We start from the raw sequence: 24,028 nt of genomic DNA, 5'->3' as shown, positions 1-24,028 counted from the left end.
TCCTCAGTATTGAACACAGAAAATGCCGGAAATTACACTGTGGCTCAAGTGGTAGAGCATTAGCCTTGAACAAAAAAAGCTCCGGGACAGTGCTCAGGCCCTGAGTTCAAGCCCCAGGACTGGTAAAAAAGAAAACAAAAACAAAACCCCCCACAAACTTGGCCCTATATGACTGTGTTGCTTAGCTTAGCAACAATGTAAGTAAACTGTGATGCTCAGATTAAGAACCAATGATGGGCTTTTTCACAATGTATCCCTGAATGCAACACTTCAGCATAGTCTTGATTATTTATGCATAATTGTGTGTGTGTGTGTGTGTGTGTGAATGCTGGTATTGAGGCTTGAACCCAGGGCATCGGTACTGTCCCTTAGATGTTTCCACTCAAGGCTGGTGCTCTACCACTTAGCCATACCCCCATTTCCAGTTTTTTGCTGATTAACTGAATGTGAATCTCATGGGCTTTCCTGCCTAGGCTGGAAATTGAACTGGAATCCTTACATCTCAACCTTTTGAGTAGACAGGATTCAGGCACAAGCTCTGTAGTTCTACAACTTAAGAGTTGGGATGTTTAGCCGGGCGCTACTGGCTCATGCCTGTAATCCTAGGAGGCTGAGATCTGAGGATCATGGTTCAAAGCCAGCCCAGGCAGGAAAGTCTGTGAGACTCTTATCTCCAATAAACCACCAGAAAACCAGAAGTGGCCCTGTGGCTCAAGTGGTAGAGCAATAGCCTTGAGCTGAAGAGCTGAGGGACAGTACCCAGGCCCAGAGTTCAAGTCCGACGATCAACAAACAACATAAAAGAAAAAAGTTTGGATGTTTGACCCACCCATTTCCCACAGCGTCCTGATTGACAGCCCTCTGGCAGTTTTCTTTTGGGGAGCTACTGTCTCACTGCCAGTTCTTGTGGCTGCTGGAAAGGTGCAGGGCCTCGCCTGACCAACTGAATACATCTACCCTGGACACAGGGATTGGTCAACAGTAAGCATATAGTCTAAGCCAAGCTAATTAGAACCAATAGTAATTAGCCTTGGAATCTGCTGGAATTATTGGGTAGAACGGCTCTGTTGGTAAATTGCTCTTTTGTTTGTTTGGCCTAACAATGGCTGCTAGTGTATGAGAATGAAATCAACTGTGAATGAGGCATTGTTGAGGGTAGACTGAGGAATGGGGTCTTGTAGCAACTGGATCCAGCCATGCCTGAAGCTAATTTATTCCAGAACTTTCCAGTTACATAAGCCACTGAATCCCCTGGAGTTTTTTTTTTTTTTTTTGGTTGGTCTTGGCCTGGGAGCTGTCCCTGAGCTCTTCAGCACTTGAGCCACAGTGCCACTTCTGGCTTTTTCTGTGTATGTGGTCCTGAGGAATCGAACCCAGCGCCTCTGCATGCTAGGCAAGCACTCTACCACTAGGCCACATTCCCAGTCCCCCTGAAGCCATTTTTGAGTTGTGTTTCTGTCACTTTTCGACTAAAGAGCTAAAAGAATTCTGGCCATGTGACGGAGTAAAAACAAATTACAATTTGCAATCAAATGGTATAATCTATCATCAGTTAGAATTTCTAATAATCGTTTGAGGATTGAAGGCTGTGGCTATTTTTATTATAAAGTAGGACAACCAATAAAAATGACAACCCTATGTTACTATTATTATTATTGCTATTATTGGTACTGGGACTTGAACTTACGGCTTTATGCTCTCACTTGGCTTTTTTATTCAAGGCTGGCATTCTACCACTTGAGCGATGCTTCCACTCCCAGTTTTTTGCTGGTTAAATGGATATAAGAGTTTCTCAGATGTCTGCCTGGACTGTCTTCACACCTAGATCCTCAGATCTCAGCCTCCTGGGTAGCTAGGATTACAGGTGTGAGCCGGTCCTGCCTGCCCATTTCCCAGACATTACTGATAAATGAAATCACCATTTTGTCACACTAATGCAAGCATATATTTTTTTCTTCACAGTTGGGAAGAAAAGCAAACTAAAACATGAGCAAATTAGAACGCATTTTATTCTTAAAAAAAAACCTATGTAGTTTAGTACTCTGGAAACCTACCATATTTTTTGAAAGAAAATATACTTTCAAAACACTATCTAGCAGTTCGTATCTAATCACTTTTCTATTTAGAAAAAAACACCCTAAAATTAAAAATAAACAAACAGCACTTGTGACCCCAAATAGAATGCAAAATTTAGTAGGAGACTAAACTAGTATAACAAAATATAAGCAATACTGGACTTTTAGGACAGTAAGTTAAAAATAGGTTGACCTGAGTACTAACATTTTGCAACATTAAATTACCATTTCTCACCAGCTGCTGGTGCTTCTTGCCTATAATCTTGAGATCTGAGGGCCACAGTTCAAAGCCAGCCTGGGCAGGAAAGTCTGAAAGACTCATCGCCAGTTAACCACCAGAAGTGGAGCTGTGGTTCAAAGTGGTAGAGCACTAGCCTTGGGCAAAAGGGCTGAGGGACAGTGACCAAGGCCCTGAGTTCAAGCACCATAACTACCCCTCCACCCCCCTCAAAAAGTCCATTTCTAAACTACACCTACAGTTAATCAATTCCTATCTTCTACAGAAGAGTGTATCTCTTTAAGATAGTTTTCATGATAGTAAAACATCTTAAGGGTTTCAACTGAGTTATGATAAACTGTGCTGAGCCTGCGCATTTCAACTGAGGTACTCCTGAGCCCCCCAAAATCTTAAATCAGAAACAGAGCTTGAGATTCTGGCGTCAGAGTCCAGCTCACCAAATCCTTCTATGTCCCATTCAGTACTAGATTCACTTGGTAAATGTCACCTACTTCAGAAAGAAAACAAAGTTGGGGCTGGGGATGTGGCTCAAATGGTAGAGCACCTATCGAGCTAGCATGAGTCCTGATAAACAGGAGGTGTGGGGTGTTCTTACAGGAGGGGGTTTTCGCTCTTGAAAAGCATGCTCCAGGGTCTCTTGCTCAGGGGTCGGTGTCCCCAGACCCTCTGTAGTGGCAAGAGTTCTGTTTTGGGCTTGCAGAAAAGACTGTCTGCTGACTTACTGCTGGAGTCCTTGGGGAAGCCCAAAGGTCCCAGTTCCTGCGCCGGACGTCAGGATGTTGTTAGACACTTCTACCACTAGAAGGCACTGCCGGACCTCCTTTCCCTCCACGCAGGTGGCAAAGTAGCACAGCTCTGCTCCCACCACAGATGAACCTGCCCAGAGTGAGGGAATCCGCTCTCTTCCCATGACTGGCATCTAGATTGTCAGTGTGAAGAGAGAGGAGGGGGCAGTGATCTGGGCAGAGGAAGATGAGGCTGAATGCAGCCAAAAATCGGTTCCCACCCAGCTTCCTCGGGTGGGGTGTGGGGTGTGGCGTCTGGGGGCATCACCTGAGCAAAACTGTGCATAGACTTTTTCAAGGGGCTCCAGACCTCCCCACAGTTGCCCTCTGGGGAGGCCCTTCCTTTGTTTTCTTTTATGGTCATCTTGATTTTCTTCCTTCCCACCGCAAAACTTAAACCTTACCCTTAACACCGCCCCTCAAAAAATACAACAAAACCCCAAATTTCCCAGTGAATGGGTTTCCTTTTGTAGCCACTGGCCACAGAAAGCCTGACATATCTTGTTGGGTGATGACAGTGGGGAATGTGGGGAAGAGAAATCTGCCATTTATTTATCAGCCCCATCATCCCCCAGGAACTTTGAATCACTTACACGATCTGTATTACCACTTAGCTCACACCTGGCTGGATCTACTCTACCTTCGGCCTAAGTAAAAAAAAAAATCTGTGAAATTGCAAGTTTGCTGTGATTGACAGGCAACCCCCTCCCTAAGGCTGTAGATAATACAATCAGTCTGCCACAGACATACACATTCCTATCGAATCCAAATCAACCTAAACATATGAAAATAGGGACAGAGCTTCAGCGGGAGAACACTTGCCTAGAAAGTGTGAAGTTCTGGGTTCAATCGATTTCAGGATCAGAAAAAAAAAAAGTATCTTACCTGACCTATTTTGGGACTCTCCATGGTTGCTACCATTTTCCTGGCAGTGCTTAAGGGCTGGAGAGAATTAGCTCTCATTCAACAAAGGCTCAGAGGAGTTAAGTGAATTTTCCAATGTCACACAGCCTATGTAGTGTCCACGTGAGGGTTTATTTTAGGTAAGTTCCTTTTAAATTGGCTTTCACTACATACCGGGTACTGGTGGTGGCTCATGCCTGTAATCCTAGCTATTCAGTAATCTGATATCTGAGGATCTTGGTTCAAAGACAAACCAGGGGAGGAAAGTCCATAAGACCCTTATCTCCACTGAACCACCAGAAAACTGGAAGTGGTGCTATAGGTCAAGTGGTAGAGTGTTGGCCTTGAGCCAAAGAGCTCAGGGACAGTGCCCAGGCCCGGAGTTCAAGCCCCACAACCATGAATAAATAATTGGCTTTCACCTGGAGAAAGGGGCATCTCTTCATATCTAGTAACCATACAGCCACTGTCCCTCCAGGCCTGACCCCCCTTCCCCCCCCCCCCCCACCCCTCAGCCCCTTCTTACCCGGGCCAGGCTGACTCCAGCGGGAACTTTGTACGGCACATACTTCCTGTAGATATGGCCCACTCTGGAGCAGGGAATGTCCTCCATGCGGCCCCCACACATCCACACCTGCACAGTGAGAAGGGAAGAAGAAAAAAGTTGCTGTGTGTGCCTCCATTTCCCCATGCGGGGGCAGGCCATCACAGTTCAGTATTCCCCAGAGAACATCTCAGCAGGGCAGTCAGCGTCCCAGAACTAGTGGCAAGAGAAGACAGCAGTAGCCTCAGGAGAGGGAGAGAGAGGAGAGGTAGAAAGAGGTAGAGAGGGCTGAGGGGGGAGAGGTATAAAGGAGAGAGGGAGGAAGAGAGGGAGGGGAGCGGGGGGAGAAGAGAAAGCTGAGAGCTTCCTGAAGAACAAGGCTCAGAGAAGCTCAGATGCTTGTCTGAGGCCTGAGCTAGTAAGAGGGGAGCCCCAACTTTAACGTAGTTTTATTGTAGTACCCACATGGGACTTGAACTCAAGGCCTGGAGGCTGCCCCTTGGTGATTTCATTCAAGGCTAGCATTCTACTATTTGAGCCACATCCATCCACTTGCAGCTTCTTGGTGGTCAATTGGAGATAAGAGTCCCATGGACTTAACTGGTTGGCTTTGAACCGAGATGCTCAGATCTCAGCCTCCTGAATAGCTAGGATTTCCAGGTGTGAGCCTAAAATGGTGCCCAGCTTGCCATCTGGGAATTATTTTTTATGTGTGCCAGTCCTGGCGCTTGAACTCAGGGCCTGGACACTGTCCCTGAGCTTCTTTTGCTCAAGGCTAACACTTGAGCCACAGAGCCATTTCCAGCTTTTACTATGTACGTGGGCTTCCTGCATGTTAGCCACATTCCCAGTCCTGGGAATTCTTTTTAACTGTTTCCATAGTCTCCCTCTTATGGATGAAGGGAAGAACGTTTGTCATAAGAGACATCCAATATCCCAATTCTGTGCAAAAAGAGCCCTTGCTACCTTGAATGGCCGGATGAAGGTGAGGGGTCAGAGTTCATGATGTAATGGAGGTTCTCATAAGGTCAGTTTCTCATAAGGGCAGTTTTTGCCTTACACTGCAAGCTCCTTGGTTCAGCTGTCTTGACTGTCTAGCTTGGATGTGCTCTGTCCCGGCTTTCCCAAGAGAGACAATACATGAGGTTGCAATTAGTAAAAGTGCTGCTTGGAGAAAAGCAATTATGTTCTGATCTTGGGAGAGGAAAAAGAAACCAAAAAAACTCGAGCAAGTCAATAGAACAGAACATTGCTCTCCAGATAATGGGCTCCTGATGGTAGATTAATGTCAAGGCCAAGCCAAGAAGTTTATTTTCAAAGCAGGAGATATTGATCAGGCGCCAGCATCTCGTAACAATAATTCTTCCCTTTATATAAAGTGATGGATGTGGAATGGATGTCTCTGGTCTGCAGCTCTTTGTCCAGGTCGCACCTGGCTTGCCCTTCTTCCTTTCCAGAGGGGAGAGAAGTTCTCGGAAGATGCAGTGGGTGGGTGGGGGAGACATTGTCTTGCTCTATTTTTTGACCGTTTTCTGGGCAGCTGACCAGGCCTGTGTCCAACTCTCAGGACTCTGTATTCAACTAGGATTAATTTACAAAGCTGCATCTCCAGCTCTGACCAGCAGGGGGAGCCTTTGTGTAGGTGGAAGACCCATTTCCAGAGCTTTCTCTTTGCTGGGACCTTTTTTGGCTCCTGTGGTCCTGACCACAATGGCTATCAGCCTAAGATACCCAAGGGACCAAGGTAACCTTGACCTGCTGAGAGGTTGTCCAGAAGAATCCTGGTGTGGGATGCTAGGCTCAGCTCCATGGTCCCTGTGCCTAGAACAGGATGGAGTAGGGGGCTGACTTAGAATGTGAGCCGCTTCCAGAGATTAAACCTGAGGCTGGTTCCCAAATCCCGGGGGACTGTCCAGCACAGGCTACCCAGAATGCATCTCACACAGGCGGCCACTACACCTCCGACTGACCCACTTGAGCCACGGTTCCATTTCCAGCTTGTTTTGATGGTTGATCAGAGGGTAAGAGTCTTGCAACAGACTTTCCTGCGCAGGCTGGCTTTGAACCACGATCCTCAGATCTTAGCCTCTTGAGAAGCTAGAATTACCGATGTTGAGCCACTGGTGTCCAGTGGTAATGGATTTGGTGGTCTCCATATGCACTAGTTTGGGATGGAGGGTCAAAGGGAGACAGTACTATAGCAGTACCCTCCCTGCCCACCCTGTACTTAGCTATTACTAACTGCAGATCATTTTCTGTCGCTTTCAGTGTGAGAGAGCTTTCTAGTCCCTCCGTGTTCCCTAGATGGAGGGTCAGTGTGGGCAGGGGTCTTGGGTCACACTTGGGTCTACTGACCCCCTGTGCCTGGTGCAGTACCTGGCTTATGCCAGTCTGTCCTGTAGACTTCCCACGGAAGCAGATGGATGAAGCCTGATACTAAGGCTTGGAGCAGGTTTCTGACTGCATGGAAGGGTGAGTCTTCTTGTCATCAGTTCTTTAGCCTCTGAAGGAAATGGCTCACATAACTTTTTACCCCTTTCTGGTAATTTTAGCAAGAATGTAAGTCATGAGCTTCAGGCAGGAGGTTTTAATATTTCTTGGGCAGAAAGTTTCATTTCCATCTTTCAGGATGGATTCTGGTTGGATTTTTTCTTAGTTCACAAGGGGGACAGACACAGGAGGCCAGAGAGTCTCTCACTGTAATTGTCACCTCCATCTTGCAACACATGGCCTTCAACTGTGCTCCTGGAGACACAGGATGCCAAGACGGGGGTGGGGTGGGGGGTGAGGGGGTTGGGATGGGACACGGGGAGTCTCTTTTTCCAGGGAGGTAAAAGCTAGAGATGTAGATGGAGAGGTGTCAAGATAGGGCGTGGGGTGAAGAGGGGCCAGATTTCAAACACTGTGGCTCTTGTGTGTATCTGTGTGCACACACATTGACACTACTGAGCCTTGAACTCAGGGCCTGGGCACTGTCCCTGAGCTTCTTTTGCTCAAGGCTAGCACTCTACCACTTGAGCTACATCTCCACTCCAGCTTTTTGGTGTTTTACTGGGGATCAGTCTTACTGACTTTCTTGAACTGCGATCCTCATATCTCAGCCTCCTGGGTACTCAAGCTCAGGACCCATTATATTTGAGATGAGAAAATACAGGTTCCATTTTTTCAGGCCCTCTCCCTGTGGCATCTAGTATCTGGTGCCAGCTTTTGCCATCATCTAGCTCTTCCCTTATGCTTCCTCGGCCCCCTTATCAGACATACAGCCTCCAGCTCTTAAACATGCCCTACCAGCTCAAATCTTGAATCTTGGTTCCCTTCTGTTCTTCTATCAGAGGACACTTCTCTCTAACAAATGCGGGCCACGAACAAGCAGAGATCGGATTGTAAAAGCCGGTTTTCTATTCACCTTCAGTGCTGCTGCGACTCATTTTATTAGCAAACTTCTTTTGTGTGATGACAGGTTTCATTACGGTGTCTATAAAAGACAATTACTTGCTCTTATCTCTGAAACCAAGGAGGGAAGACACAGAAGTGATGTGTATCTGGAGAACACAAAAGGGGCTGAAGGGGGGAGGGGCAGGCACTGACCTCTCTGCTAGGAAATGGCTGACTTGGAACTCGGCAAGGGACTCCAGTGAATTTAACCCTAATTAGCTGTGCTTGGAAAACAATGTGAATTACCAGCAGTAGCTCAGCACCCCTACTGTGCTTAGAAGTGCTTGGTGGAGACACACAGGGTCTGTAGTGAGTACTGAGTTCTAATCTAACACTGGTGCTTAAGAAAGTGGTAGGGTTTTTTTTTTGGGAGGGGGGGTAGGGGTACCAGTCTTGCACTCTGGGGCCTGGGTGCTGTCATTGAGCTTTTTTTTTTTTTTTGCTCAAGGCTGGCATTCTATCACTTGAGCTACACAGCTCCACTTCTGGCTTTTTGGAAGTTCACTGGAGATACAAATCTCATGGACTTTCCTACCTGGACTGACTTTGAACTGTGATCCTCAGATCTCAGCCTCCTGAAAAGCTAGGATGAGCCACTGGCACCCAGCACTTAAGAAAAAAAATTTTTTTAAATCAATCTAAAAGCCTGCTTCCTCACCTGCTAAGTGGGAAAAGCGCACATGCGCACTTGCTACCTCTTTCAGATGAGGTGAGGCTGAACCAAGGTTAAGGCGAAGTGTGGGAGATACTATGGGCTAGCTACATGTAGTCACAGGGAAATAGGGTCCTGCAACACTGCCATCCAGTTCCCCTAGCAAAGAAGCTCCCGCTAGGTTCCTGTGGCTCACGCCTATAATCCTAGCTGCTCAGGAGGCTGAGATCTGAGGATCACGGTTCAAAACTAGTCTGAGCAGGCCAGTCTGTGAGACTCTTACGTGCAATTAACGAGCCAAAAGCCCAAATGGAGCTGTGGTTCAAGGGGTAGAGCACCATTCTTGAGTGAAAAAGCTAATGGACAGTGCCCAGGTTCTGAGTTCAAGTTTCAGGACTGATGCACATGTGCACATACACCAAAGTAGAAAATAACTGTGTGTGTGTGTGTGTGTGTGTGTGTGTGTGTGTGTGTTGGTCATGGGGCCTCCTCTCCCTCAGTGGTCTCCTACCCTCTCTGCTTCCATGATAGCACAGGAGGAGGCTGCTGAGAAGCAACTTCCTGGGGAGGGGGGGGGGCTACAGGTGTTCTTCCCAGTAATTGAGTATAGGCCACACATGCCCTGGTCACTGGCCTTTGTTTTCAAACTTTGTCAGAAGGGATGGATCAGAAACCAGGTGCCAAAGGCAGACCCAGTGATACAGAACCTGTTGGGCAACCTGTCAGTTAATTATGTTTCTTCTGTCCTTCACCCAAGCCAGAGAGCCTTCTGTCCAAGAGCACCTACCAGGCTGGTGCGCCACTGCATGAGCTGCACCTTCACTTCTGGCTTTTTGGTAGTTCCTTGGAGATAGAGTTTCCCAGGCTTTCTAGCCCAGGTTGGCTTTGAATTGTGATCCTCAGATTTCAGCCTCTTGAGTAGCTAGGACTACAGGTGCCTGGTAAGATCATGTTTTCTTCACAGCTTGGGCAAGTGTGAGAATTCCCAGGCAGGCTTGACATACAGATCCCTGGGCCCCACCTTGCTCAGTTCCCAGGGGATGCTAGGGCACACCGGGACAGTGACCTCCTCTTTCTGGTGACTCCGGCTAGCATCTCACAGTCTGTTTGCTTACAGCCCTGCCAGGCTGGGATTATTAAGTGCTCCTTTGGAGATGAGGAAATAAAAAAAAGTTCAGCAGAAAGGGCAGGTGAGCCCAAGGTCTCGCAGAGTATTTTGGATCTGGGCCCGAGGCCAAGATCTTTAACCAGTCTTGTAAGCCTCGAAGCTCTTTCCTCTGAGTCTGTCCTTCTGCTATCGCAATCCAGTCACAACCACTACAGTGCTATGCTCAGAGCCAACCGGTCATGGATCATCTTCCAGGCTCAGAGCTAAACTTTGGATATATTTTGGACTAATATGCACACACAGACACACACAGACACACACATACACAAATGACATTAGGAAGTAAGGATTGTTGGATTTCCACGTTAGAGATGAAGAAGTCCAGAGAGGTAAGCCACTTTCCTAAGGCCACATAGCAAGTAGCTGATGGCACTTGCCACTAGAACCCAGGCGCTTGTGCTTAATCTCCTGCTCTTCCACTTCTTTTCCAAACAGGAGGCTCATGGCCATGAAGGCTGCCACTCACCAGTGCCTCCTTTGTGTCTGTTTCCAGGCCCAATACATATACTATTCCATTTCTTCCACAACACCCCTGTGAGGAAGCTATTGAAAGAACCACCTCCAGCAACAGGAGTCATAAATGAAGGGGAAGGGAGCCCCATCTCAAGGGAGCACGGGGAGGAGGCTGTGTGCCAGGCACACTGCAGCCGGACTGGGGAAGGACACGCAGGCGCTATAGGCTGGTGGCCCCAGGCTGTCCCTTGCTATTTGAGATGGCCTTTCTCCCTCTTGTATGGCTACTTCAGGGCTGATCTAGCGCCAGGGCAGGGCCCTTTCAATACCAGTGGCCTCTCTCTAGACTGGACACAGCTTTTCTCTGCCCTTCCAGCAAACAGCCTGCACCCCTGGATGCTCAAACTAGCATCCCACTTTCTTCTGAGGTGGCTTGTCGCTGAGATGCTCTGGGCATTGGGTAGCAGCATGTCTCTATGTATAGTTTCTGTGGCATGTCTGCCTTTCCCCCCAACACACACACACTTTTTCCCTCTCCCTCTTCCTCTTTCTCTCTCTCTCTCATAAATATATATGTACGTTACAACTTTTAGATAGTTTGTTTGTGTGTGTGTGTTTTTTGGTGCTAGTACTGGAGCTTGAACTTAGGTCTTTATGCTGTCCTTTGGCTTTTTCTTTCAAGATTGATGCTCTACCACTTGAGCCACATCTCCACTTGTGGGTTTAATTTACTGGTTAGTTGGAGATACGATTCTCACAGAGTTTTCAGCCTGGGCTTAGCTTTGAACCTTGAGTCTCAGATCTCAGCTAGAATTATAGGTGTGAGCCACTAGTGCCTGGCTTCATATCTCATAGAGTTTTGTATTTTGATTTTTGTCTAATAAATCATGAGTATTTTTCATAATATTTTAAAAAAATGTGGTGAATCAATTCAGTTATTTTCCTATGGGACATTTAGGTTATTTCTGTTTTTGGTTCAGAAATAATATTGTGGTGAACATTTCTGTGCTGGTGTTTGTTTGGTTCCATGAGGCAAAGGAGGCATAGATGGATGGTTCATTTAACATGAGGGCACAACTCATCAACACAGTCCCAGAGTTGAGCAGCTGAAGATTTCAAAAGTCTTAGTGGGGAATGAAGTATACATTTTCTTTTGAATACTTAGTGCTCAGGAAATCTTAGTTCTTGACTTGTAGCTTGCTTTGTAGTTTCTTTTTTTTTGTTGTTGGTCATGGGGCTTGAACTCTGGGCATGGGCCCTGTCCCTGTGCTCTTCAGCTCAAGGCCACAGCTCTCCCACTTGAGCCACATAGCCACTTCAGGTGGTTAATTGGAGATAAGAGTCTCCCAGACTTTCTTGCCCGGGCTGGCCTTGAACTTCGATCCTCTGATCTCAGCCTCCTGAGAGGTTAGGATTACAGGCGTGAGCCACCAGCGCTCAGTGTAATTTCTCTCTCTCTCTCTGTCTCTCCTTCTTTGGCTGCCAGCTTGAATTAGGGCCTGGCTCTTAGCTATTTCACTCAAGGCTGGTGCTCTACCACTTGAGCCGCAGCTCCAGTTCCAGCTTTCTGGAAGTTTATTGGAGATAAGCATTTCATAGATTTTTCCTTCCCCCAGCTGGCTTTGAACTATAATCCTCCAGATCTCAGCCTCCTGAGTAGTCAGGATTACAGGTATGAGCCACTAGAACTCCACTTGCTTTATTTTATTTTGAAAGTCTTGGGGCTTGAACTCAGGGCCTGGGTGCTGTCCCTGCGCCTCTCTGTGCTCAAGACTAGTGCTCTACCACTTGAGCCACAGCATTCTACCACAAAGCCACATTCCCAGCCCGTCTTATTTTATATATCCTATTTCACTCAATCTCTGGACAGAACTGTGACTTTTATATAAGAAAAACCAAACATTTTAGTGATCATATTCATGTTTATTTGCATCAGACTGTCTAGTCCTGGACTGGCCTTTTCCCATGCAGCACTAAGGGTTCCTGTATCTTTTCAGACCCCACGAGTTCCCTCTGGGAACCAGGCCCAAAGGCCATCTCCTCTTGAACGCTCCTACAGATTCCCATCTCTCTCTTGCCCCTGCAGGCTGGCCCCATGGGTGCCTGCACCTGTTCTGGCCACTCAAGACAATGGCTGTGCCCTGTAACTCTAGAATAGACCCAGGAGGTACCACTGGGCCAGGCCTTCCCCTGGGAGATTCTTGACTGGCATTCTGGCAGTGAAAGATCTCATCATAGAATTGGGCAAATGGTTCAAACAATTGTTAGAATGTATGTGAGAGGCGGGTGCTGGTGATTCATGCCTATCATCCTAGCTACTGAGGAGCCTGAGATCTGAGGATCATAGTTTAAAGCCAGACCAGGCAGGAAAGTCTGTAAGACTCTCATCTCCAATGAATCATCAGCAAAAAAGCCCAAAGTGGAGCTTTGGCTCAAGTGGTAGAATGGTAACCTGGAGCAAAAAAGCTCAGAGGATAGTGCCCAGGCTCTGAGTTCAAGACTTAGGACCAGCAAAAAAAACAAAACAAAAATAAAAACAACCTTGAACAGAAGATCACATTATATGTATGCACATCTATGCACACATGTAATATATACATATGCATACATATGTATATATATTTTTATTAATATCTTTTGTTTTTTAAATGTTTTTACTGTAAAAATACTATACAAAGGGGTTACAGTTATATGAGTAAGGTAATGAGTATACTAATATCTTAAAACTTGGAGGTATCTAACTTCTATGTGTGTGTGTGTGTGTGTGTGTGTGTGTGCGCGCGCGCTCACCATTACTGGAGCTTGAATTTAGCCCTTTCAATCAACACTGGTACTCTACCACTTGAGCCACAGTTCTACTTCCAGTTTTTTGGTGGTTCACTGGAGATAAGAGTCTCACAGACTTTAACTGCCTGGGGGTGGCTTTAAATCATAATCCTCAGATGTCAGCCCCCTGAATAGCTAGGCTGACAGGCGTTAGTTACCAGTGCCTGGCTCATATAACTTCTTTTATGTAGTATTCCATCATTTAAGTATTCTCTAATGTGTTTTATCCCCTAAGGAAATGCATTTGGGTCACAGACCATCTTACCTAACTGACAGTAATACTCCAACTAACAGCTTCTTCCTAGATCATTGCTCGTCTATGCACTGTGTCTCTGGGGTAAACTCGTGGGAATGAGATTTCAGGGCAAAGGATGTGTGCGCTCTGAAATGTAACAGATTTTGCAAGATTGCTCTTCACAAATGATCTATCCACTTACATTGCCCCAGAGCGCCATCTTTCTCAATCTCATTAGGCCACGTGGCTCTGCTTTCTCTCTCTTACAGATCACAGTCGAAGATATTTGAACCTTCTGGATGCAGTGCAGTTCCCTTCTTGCTTACCCTTACACTGCCACCTTTAATGTATACCATCTCCATCTATGTAAGACAAAGGCCCCGCCTCACGGAGAAGGAAGAAAACCAGGACCCTCATATCTGGGTATGAGGGCCGGGGATGCAGAGTGATGGGATCAGGCTAGGGTCCCCACATGGGTGGAGACAGACCCCATGGAGAAATTGGGATTCTGCCTTTCCACTGAGCTCTTTGTCCACCACACAACATTACCCAAAGATGGGGCCACAGGGCTAGAGGGGGAAATGGAAAGTTTTTTCACACCAAGTGACAGACAAGCTTCCAACTTCCAATAGTGTGACTTAGGAGTTCTCAATGTTACAATGGCACAAAAGCAATAGACATTCAGGGGCTGGTGGCTCAGGCCTGTAAGATCCTACCTACTCAGAAGGCTGAGATCTGAGGACCCTAATTCAAAGCTATCTTAGTCAGGAAAGCTGCCAGACTCCTACCTCCAAAATGAACCAGCAAAAGCTGGAAATGGAGATGTGGCTCAAGTGGTAGATTGTTAGCTTAGCAGGAAAAAGCCCTGGATTCGATTCCTAAGTACCACATAAACAGAAAAAGCTGGAAGTGGCACTGTGGCTCAAGTGGTAGAGTATGAGCCTGAGCAAAAGAGGCTCAGGGACAGTGCCCAGACCCTAAGTTCAAGCCCCACAAACAACAACAACAACAAAAAAAAAACCAACCAACCAACCAACCAAACCATAAAGAAAAGAAAAAAAAAAAGGTGCTTCAGAGACAGTGAACCATGTGGGCTTCTAAAGATCGTATGGTACCTGCACCTGGGACTATCCACAGCCCTGAGGTGCTGGATGAGGTGTGTGTCTACGGCTTGTCCTCTCCCACATCCACTGCCTGTCTTGAGCATAGCACTTGGAGCAGCCCCTCCCCACCCCGCTTCACCTCAGATGGGCATGGCTGTGGCTGACTAGTTAGGATGTTGCTTAGTGATGGACATTTGGCAGGCCAAGAAGACTCAATCTGGAGTCTTCTGCGGAGTGATGGGAAATACAGACCCTTTCCAGGGAGGGTCTATAGGTCACAAAGCCAGGTAAAGTCCTCAGAGAATGACAGCAGAGGAGAAGGGCTAGTCCTTGGATTCTGCCTGTAGTAGTTTACCCTGGAAGCTGGGTAGACCCATTAGCTCTACCTTTTTGCATCAATCAGACCGATTGACTTGGTTTGGGTCATCTGGGTCAGAGAGTTCAGAGTAGTACAATGGAGGGCAAGAAAAAGTGGGGAGAGGGAGAGAGAGAAGCAAGGACAGCTCATGAAGGGACTGGATGCTTGGCTTTGAAATCCAAGACTTATTTAACCACTGAGAGTTGAAAGGATTGTAACTTCCAGGCAGAACAAAAGCGGTGCTAGGGGGTGAGAGGGGTGTGTGTGTGTGGGGAGCCATTACCTCTTCTACGATTTTTCAAACGTCTTTTCTGAGGATTTCCCATCAGGCTAAACACATGATCAGAAACCAGAGCCGAAGTATTCATCCCTGAGTCCTGATGGCACCTATCAATTTCTCCTTATTTTGGAGCAGACACTTGTGCCTTTCAGACTAGTGTCTCTGTGTCACGAAGAAAAATGGAGTTGTTGGGAGCTGGTGGTTCATGCCTATAATCTTAGCTACTCAGGAGGTTGAGATCTGAGGATTGCAGTTCAAAGCCAGGCAGGCAGGGAAAGTCTTTAGAGCTATGGCCCAAGTGTCAGAGTGCTAGCTTTGAGCAAAAAAGCTCAGGGATAGCACAAGGCCCTGAGTTTAAGTCCTAGTACTGAGGGGGAAGGAGGGAGAGAGGAAGAGGAAGGGAGGGAAAGAGAAGAGGAGAGAAAGGAAGGAAGGAAGGAAGGAAGGAAGGAAGGAAGGAAGGAAGGAAGGAAGGAAGGAAGGAAGGAATAGAGGGAGAGAGGAAGGGAGGGAGGAAAGAAATCTAGCAGAAATTAATCAGAGAAAAATGAGCCCTTGGGAGATATTTGGGCTCTGGCTGTGGCAGACACTCCATGTGAGCAAGGAGCTGTGGGCAGATGACTGGACCCACTAGAGCCCCTTGGCTGTGGACAGACCTTCCCTGGGGTGGGACACAAGTGGGCTGGCAGATGGGCTGTCGCTGGCTCCAGAACTTGGGTTCTCCAAGCCAGGAGAGAGGGAGCCAAGGGATAAAAGTCTGCCTTCCAGAGCTCAGAGCTGGCTCATTACATCGCCTTGTTTCCCCTGGAGAGTGACAGATATAATTGGATCAAAATGGAAACATGAGCCAGCCGTCTTCTCTCTCCTGGATGAGAGACTTCCAGTACAGCTTCATTACCAAGTCTTTTGTAAATAAACTGTGTGGAGGGGGAAAAAATGCCATTTGTTCTGCTATAATTGCCTGATGAGCGACATTAGATGGGCCTTTGAAACCCAAAGAATGGAATCGCTTTGGGTTTAAGACATTCCTTTGTGACTAGGCACCAATGGCTTGCACCTGTAATCCTAGCTACTCAGGAGGCTGAGATCTGAGGATCATGGTTTGAAGCCAACCTGGGCAGAAAAGTCTATGAGAGTCTTATCTCCAAGTAACTACCAAGAAAAAAAAAAAGAGACAGAAATAGACCTATGGTTCAAGTGGTAGAGTGCTAGCCTTGAGCAAAAAAAGCTCAGAAACAGTGCCTAGGCCCTGAGTTCAAGCCCCAGGGCTGGCACACACACTCACAAAATCTCTCTCTTTTTTGTCAGTCGTGGGGCTTGAACTCTGGGCCTTGACACTGTCCCTCAGCTCTCCAGCTCAAGGCTAGCGCTCTTCCACTTGAGCCACAGCGTCACTTCCAGCTTTTTTTCTTTTTGCTTATGTGGTGCTGAGGAATCGAACCCAGGGCCTCATGCATGCAAGGCAAGCGCTCTACCACTGAGCCACCTTCTCAGCCCCTCCGAGTGGTTTTTTAGAGATAAGAGTCTCACGGCCTTTCCTGCCTAGGCTGGCTTTGAGCTGCGATCCTCACATCTCAGCCTCCTGAGTAGCTAGGATTACAGGCGTGAGCTACCACACCTGGCACAAAAGCTCATATTTTTCTCTAGTCACTGTTCTGCAGGAGGAGCTTCTGACTTGTTGACTAAGGAGCTACAGAAGCTTGGGAGCTAGCTCTGGCCAGTGACACAGCTGCTCCAAGCATTCAGCCAACAGAGACCGATGAAGTGTCTTTCCATGTGAAGGCAATCCTTTAGGTACTAGGGAGGTAGCACTGACTGGAATAGAGTATGATCCCTACCTCACTGAAATTTATGGTTAAGAATTCACGATTCAGAGGGTTCATTTCTGGGACCCAATCTGGAAGAGTATTTCATACATAGAGATCCAGAAGACAAATTAAAGTTAAAACTGTGCTGATTTCACTGGTACTCATGGAATGTATGTACTATTTGGAAAATGAGATTTCATGGGCTAGGGATACTAATAAATGACCTATGTACCATTAAGCACCAAACCTGCACCCAAGCAGACATGATTAATCAAATATTACACTTTTCTGGATGAACTTGGCTTTAGCTTCAGAATATATAACACAGAAAGAGAAGAGGGCAGTCCCAACCAATGGACCAAAGGTGGCTACGAGAGGAAACCTACTTGCTTTTACTAATTTGAACCATTGCTAATTCAAGTCAGATTATTGTGTGTCAGGTTGGGCAAGCTCCTCCCTGGCTGGAGTCCAGCCATCACACGCACTGTTTGTAACGACATCTGTTCCAACTGCTTATTGCTTATTTCATTGCAGTTGTTAAATATTTTGAATATTACTTCTGGATATTAATATTAGTTTCCTTCAGGGGACTGGCCCCCTCAGGGCACACAGCTTTCGAGATCATGAAAATAGACACAGACTGCTTTTCAAACCTGAACAGTATTTTCAACAGGCAAGGTTAGTACATGCTTATAATCCCAGCATTTGAGAGGCTGAGGCAGGAGGAAGGAGAGTTTGAGGCCAACCTGCACTGCAGGGTGAGGACCCCCCCATCCCCATCTCCAAACAACAAACAAAAGCCTCAAACAAGATTATATATCAGCATAATTCTAGTAATTTTTTGGATTTGCTAATCAAGAATTTGTGTTCTTCACTTCTGTACTATTCAACCAGTGTTACAGAGCACAATAATATGTTGATTTATGATCATAATCTTTAGGATATTTATTAAAGTGTACCTAAGGAGCAGGGTCTCATTTAATCTTTTCAACCACCTTGTAGATGAAAGTTATCACTAAACCCTTTTTTGTGTGAGTACTGGTATTAAAGCTTGAGCTCAAGGCCTGGGCACTGTTCCCTTAGCTTTTTTGCTCAAGGCCAGTGGTCTATTTGAGTCACAACTCCACTCTGTTTTGTTTTGTTTTTTAATTTTAAAATTAATTGGAGATAAGAGTCACTCACATGGATTTTCCTGCCCAAGTTGGCTTTGAGCTGTGATTATCCCAGTCTCCTGAGTTGCCAGGATTACAGGCGTAAGCTACCAGCACCCACTAAATCCATTTATAGAAGCAAGGCTTAGGGAAGTAAGAAGTCCTGGCCCATGATCACACAGCTGGTAGGTAGAGGCAGAACTAGAATCTGATCTTGGCTATCAGGTTAGCCCCAAAGTCATGGCTCAAGCGGGGACCACTGCTCCTGGGCTGGTATCTGCCTTAGCCAAGTCCTCAACCATACAAGCACAGGGCAAACCAATTTTCTCCTCATTAGGCCTAGCTTTCTTCATCTTAGAGCAAGGCAGAGTCCCACAAATAAAGAAGAGAATGTGGACTCAAGTTCCTAACTGATAATTAACTAGTAACTTCTTTATAATTACTGTCAGACAGCTTCTATGGCCTAACAGGCTAATTAAGGCAGCTTACAGCAAACATCTATTCATTACATCTTTAATAACACCTGCCAATTATTAATTGCTGGCTGTGTTCCTGGCTGCATGCTAAACACTTTCTCTATATTATCTCACTTAGTTTTCACAGGACTTCTGTAAGAGAAGTATTATAAACATTATTAGTGCTGACCCTAAACCTTGAACTCAGGGCCTCCTGGGCAATGTCCTTGAGCATTTGTGCTCAAGGCTGGTGCTCTACCACTAGAGCCATAGCTCCTCTTCTGGCATTTTTGGTGGTTCATTCGTGATAAGAGTCTTATAGACTTTCCTATCCCAGCTGGCTTTGAACTGCAATCCTCATATCTCAGCCTCCTGAGTAGCTAGGATTATAGGCTATCCTCCTCCTCCTCATCATCATCATCACCACCATATTTCAGATGAGGAAAATAAGAAGGCTTGGAGAAATAATCTAACTTGCCCAAAGTCACACAGCTATTTAGACCTTTAATCTAGGCCTTTTGTATTCTATGACTAGCGATTTTCTCCACTAGTCCTTGTGTCAAACGCCTGCAGTAACAGACACAAAACAATTTGAGAGGTGGCCAGGAATCACTGAGGCCAATCTGGAAGCTATGGGACCATTCTCAGAGCAGAGTATTGCTCAAGGCCTGTATGGTACGATGTCCGTTTCTCATCTTACGAAGATAGGCAAAACAGGCCAGTCAGAGCAGTGCTGGAGATCAGCCTTCGGCAGCCCAAGGGCACCCCACAAGCAGCTTTTGCCCCCGATGTACCCCCACTCAAAGAAGTACCTAAATTTATCTGAGAAGCAGAATAGGCTACAGAACCCTTCAGGCCTCAAATGGTCAACAGGCAGCCCATCAGGATTGGGGCTAAGAAGGCTGCCCAGGAGAAGGGGGCTTCTGAGTGTGGACTCACCTTGAAGGAGATTTCATACTGCTCTCCTCCCCAGATCTCCAGGCCTGGATCGTACCCACCCAGCTCCCAGAACCACTTCCGATCCACGGCGAAGAGGCCGCCGGCCATCACAGGAGACCTTTCAAGGAAGAAGAACATGACATGAGGACACAGGTTTCCTGAAGCCTGATGACACGACTCTCCTGGTGGCTAGTGGTGTCCCACATGGCTGCTTCTTAAATACAGGTCTATCTGGAACAGGAAGGCCCTTCTTCTTTCTGACCTACAACTTCTCTTCCTAAAGGCTGTGTGTGTGTGTGTGTGTGTGTGTGTGTGTGTGTGTGTGCGTGCGCCCTTGGGCTTGAGTGCTGTGCCTTAGCTTTTTGGCTCAAGGCTAGCACTCTACCACTTGGGCCACAGCTCCACTGTGCTGGTTAGTTGGAGATATGATCTTCACAGGCATTCTTCTCAGGCTGGCTTCAAACCACAATCCTCATAACTAGGATTTACAAGTATGAGGCCATGGTGCCCAGCATAAAGGCTGATTTTTAACCAACCAGGTATTACACTTTGCTTGGTTGTCTTGCTCATGGCTCTATCATTTGAGCCATATTTCCAATCCAGTACTTTGCTGGTTAATGGGAGATGGAAGTCTCTGGATTTGTCTCCTGAGTAGCTAGGATTCCAAGTATAAGTCATGGGCATCTGGCTTACTATTAGTCTTATTCTTCAAGAATTTAAGTGAACTGAGGATCAGGCTTGGAGGCTGGCACTGGTTTTGTATGGCATGGTTTTGGCTAAATCATAGCTCTGGACCAAGAGGGGCTCTAATAGCAGTGAGTAAATACAATGAAAATGGAAGAGGTCAAAAGACAGCCAATGTCTGAACCACTGAAGTCGTGCCTGGACTCTGTTCCTACCCCCACTGCCCATCACTCAGTCCCCCAGCTCTTCTTCCTGAGCCTTCCTTGACAACATCAGAGATTGCCATCAGGAGCACAGCAGGAACTCTATCCACTCCTCACCTCCTTTCTTAGATGAAGAGGGTAAAGGCACAGAGAACTTGGGATTTATTTAGGGTCCCAACAGTGAGGAGGCAGCCATGCCCCCACCCACCTCCCCCAAATGTCAACGTGCTAATCACTGGAAACCATGAATATGTAACCTTACAAAGCAACAGGGACTCTGCACAGGTGATCAAGTTTAATGACATTGAAATGGGGAAATCAGCTAGGCCCTAGTGGCTCATTCCTATAGCAGCTCAGGAGGCTGAGAGCTGAGGATTATAGTTTGAGGCCACTCGGGAAAGACTGTGAGACACTCATCTCCAACTAAATAGCAAAAATGCCAAAAGCAGAGCTGTGGCCCACTTTATCTTTCAAAAAATTTATTTATTTATTTATATATTCATTTATAAAGCCAGAAGTGGAGCTATGGCTCAAATAGTAGAGTGCTAGCTTTAAGCTCAGGGACAATATCTAGGCCCTGAGTTCAAGTCCCAGGACTAGCGCGTGTGCGCACCCCCCCTCCCCACACACACACAAGAAAGGGGGAAATTATTCTGGCAAGTTCAATGTAATCACATGTGCTCAACATGACCAGAGCTTAGAGATGAAGAAAGGAGGTGGGAGAGGGAGAGGCAGAAAAGGAGATGCTATAATGAAAGAGGTAGCAAGGGAGAGGATGGCAACAGAAAACAATTAGATTTAAGATGGCATGCTTCTAACTTGCATTATGGAGGACGGGGTGTGAGCCAAGGAACATGGGCATCCTGCAGAAATTGGGAAAGTCAAGAACATGGGTTCTCCCAACGCCTATTTTAGCTGGTAAGATTCATGTTAGACTCTCGGCCATTGGAACTTCCAGCATTGTGTGAAAGCCACTAAATTTCAGCCCATTTATCACGGTAACAACAAGGAATAAGTTCGGCCAAAAAGGCCTTAGATCAAAGGTCTCCTTGATCCCTCTAACATGGGAGCTCAGAGGGCAGCTTGAAGGGACGGTGAACCCCCTGCTGATAAGAAGGACAGAAGTGCAGAAAAGGTGGCTCTGCTATTGGCTCAGCTCCACGCTATCATTAACGCAGGTAAGCCCATTCTCTCCTAGGCCCCTGTGATTCTCCTCCTCTTCTCCTCCCCACAGCCACTGGGCTTCTCAAACACTTCCAAGAGGACAGAAGAGGATGATGGTAAGCTCAAGGCAGACAGATGCTTCTGTGACCTGAGACCTCATGGAGCCCATTTGGAAAGCAGGAATAATTGCATTCCCTGCCTGTGGTTGCTGGGGGGTAGAGTTGGGTCAGGTGCAGAGCTCAGCACTGTGCCTGGCACATGATGATTTTATCTGGGCACCAGGCCTGAGAGACAGACAGCACGAGGGACTCTATTCACCTCTGCTTCAAACCATGATCCTCACATCTCAGCCTCCTGAGTAGCTAGGATTACAGGTGTGAGCCACCAGCAAGACTAGTTTTGATGATGGGGCTGCTCCAAACCCAGAACTCTTGCAAATTCCTTCCTAACACCCCAAATGCTGCTTGGCCAACTCTGATATTGACTCCAAAGAGCAATTTGGGTGTCCAGGAGCTTGAGAGAATGTCACAAGCTATACTGACTAGGGCCCAGAAGCTGTACTTTTGGGAAGGAGGTGTAATGATGTTGAGTTGTATGTTGGGAGGGGCCTGGATCACTCATACTTACTCAAAGGGGTCACTGGGGTCATCTTTCTGCAGTTCTGGAGGGATCGGGATCCGCTTGTAATACAGCTCCCAGTCAAAGGCTCCCCGCATGGCGTCCCCTGCCTGGGTCTCATACCGAAAATCATCGTGATCAATCACATCGATCATCGGGCAAACAATAGTCTTGCGGTTCCGAGCGATGCGGTCTGAAGTAGCCAAGAGATGCCTGTTAGATGAGGTAGGAGCTAAAGGCTCACTCCTATTCTGTAGCTTTCTTTCTCTCTCTCTCTGGTGCCAGTACTGGAGCTTGAACTTAGGACCTGGGTACTGTTCCTGAACTTTTTCATTCAAGGCTGGCTCTCACTTGAGCCACAGCTCCACTTTCAGCTTTTTGGTGGTTAACAGGAGACAAAAGTCTCATGGACTTTTTCCTGCCCAGCTGGCTTTGAATCCCAATTCTCAGATCCTCTAGAGCAGCTAGGATTACAGATGTGAACCACCAACACCCGTCTAGTCATTTTTAACATTTCTTGGACAATGTCTCTGAACTCTGGGTTTGGGAATCTACAGAGATAAAGGGTGGATCCTTGCAGGCTTGAAGCAGGGATGTGGTGGGGAGGAAGGGGGGGCTGGGAGGGTGTTCCATTCCAGACCTGAGGCGGACCCACAAATAACATCTTCAATCTCACAGCATTCTCTATGAAATGGGCTACAAGGCCCTGCCTTCCAGGATGTTCTGAACGATATAACCATGTGTGATGGTACTGGGTACAGAGGCCTGAGGATGAACAGTACACTATGGGAAGACACTGATTTCCTTTTGGGAGAATCTCCAGTCTGACCCTGTCAGGTTTCTCATTCCAAGTCCCAATCTTGACTCATGGCTGTAAGCAGCCTGGCATGCCAACACTTGCGCCTCATGGCAGACCATATGCCTTGACAGTTCCTTGGGCTGTAAAAAGCAAGCAGATGGCTCTCCTTAAGCTCAGTTTAATTTCAGGCTTGAATTCTTGCTCAGCTACGTTTGCTCACCTACGTGGTATAGCTGAGGCCCTAGCACTGAAGCCACGCCTCCAGCCTGGTTTTTTGCTGGTTAATTGGAGATAAGAATCTCTTGGATGTTCTGTCTAAGCTGGTTCTGAACTGAGATCCTCCAGGTCCCAGCCTTCTGAATAGTTAGGACTACAGGTGTGAGGTGCTCAGCTCAACTGGGCAATCAGGCAGAGCTATGGGAGAGAGAATGGACTGTCCAGGAAGTCATGAGTCCTCTCATCTGGAAGTGCACAATGCTATAAGTTGGGGGATGTCCAGATAGCAAATGAGGGCATTGACCTAGTTAGCTGTCCAGCCAGGGGAAACTAATTCTCCTTCCGTTATTCTGCCCAGCCTACCAACTGAATTGCAGCATTGGTTTGCTTCCCCTTAGAGTCCCTCCTTCCAGGAAGCATTGACTATAGCAGGAGTAAAGGCAGTTATTGGGTGTGATGAACTGTCATAGGAGCAAGAAGGCCATGCTAGGAGCTCTAGGCTACTCTGGGCTAGGAGTCAAGTTCAAGACTAGCAATGGGGGTCCTTTGTAGGGCCAGAGCAAACCAGCAGCTACCAGGGCCCACACTTCCTCAAGGTACAGTACAGGTTTCATAAAGGAGTTACATTCTGCTTTTCGAATCTCAAGGCATGATCCATAGATGGGTTATGAAATCAATTGTGTGTGGAGATGCGGATGAGGGTGTAATGAACCAAGAACCAGTGAAGCCATGAGCTGGTGGCTCATGCCTGTAATCCTAGCTACTCAGGAGGCTGAGATCTGTGGATTGTAGTTTGAAGACTTTCTGGACAGGAAAGTCTGTGAGACTCTTCAGTAAATCTGGAAGTGGAGCTGTAGATCAAGTGGTAAGAGTGCTAGCCTTGAGCAAAAACGCTCAGGGACAGTGTGCAGGTTCTAAGTTCAAGCCTCAGAACTG

General features: G+C 46.9%; 1 protein-coding gene across 1 annotated transcript in view; it reads right to left on the bottom strand.

Moving 5' to 3' along the window:
• Window positions 1–24,028, bottom strand: part of Galnt10 (polypeptide N-acetylgalactosaminyltransferase 10) — a 235,968-nt gene that overhangs the window by 9,317 nt on the left and 202,623 nt on the right. The window contains 3 exon segments of the mRNA XM_042692394.1: window positions 4,528–4,635; window positions 19,409–19,526; window positions 22,087–22,270. Of these exon segments, the coding sequence (XP_042548328.1) occupies window positions 4,528–4,635; window positions 19,409–19,526; window positions 22,087–22,270 (410 nt within the window).

This window comes from Dipodomys spectabilis, unplaced genomic scaffold (genome assembly GCF_019054845.1).
Source record: "Dipodomys spectabilis isolate Male_0828 unplaced genomic scaffold, ASM1905484v1 ptg000155l, whole genome shotgun sequence".
Lineage (NCBI taxonomy): Eukaryota > Metazoa > Chordata > Mammalia > Rodentia > Heteromyidae > Dipodomys > Dipodomys spectabilis.
This window is presented reverse-complemented; position numbering and strand designations above follow the sequence as displayed.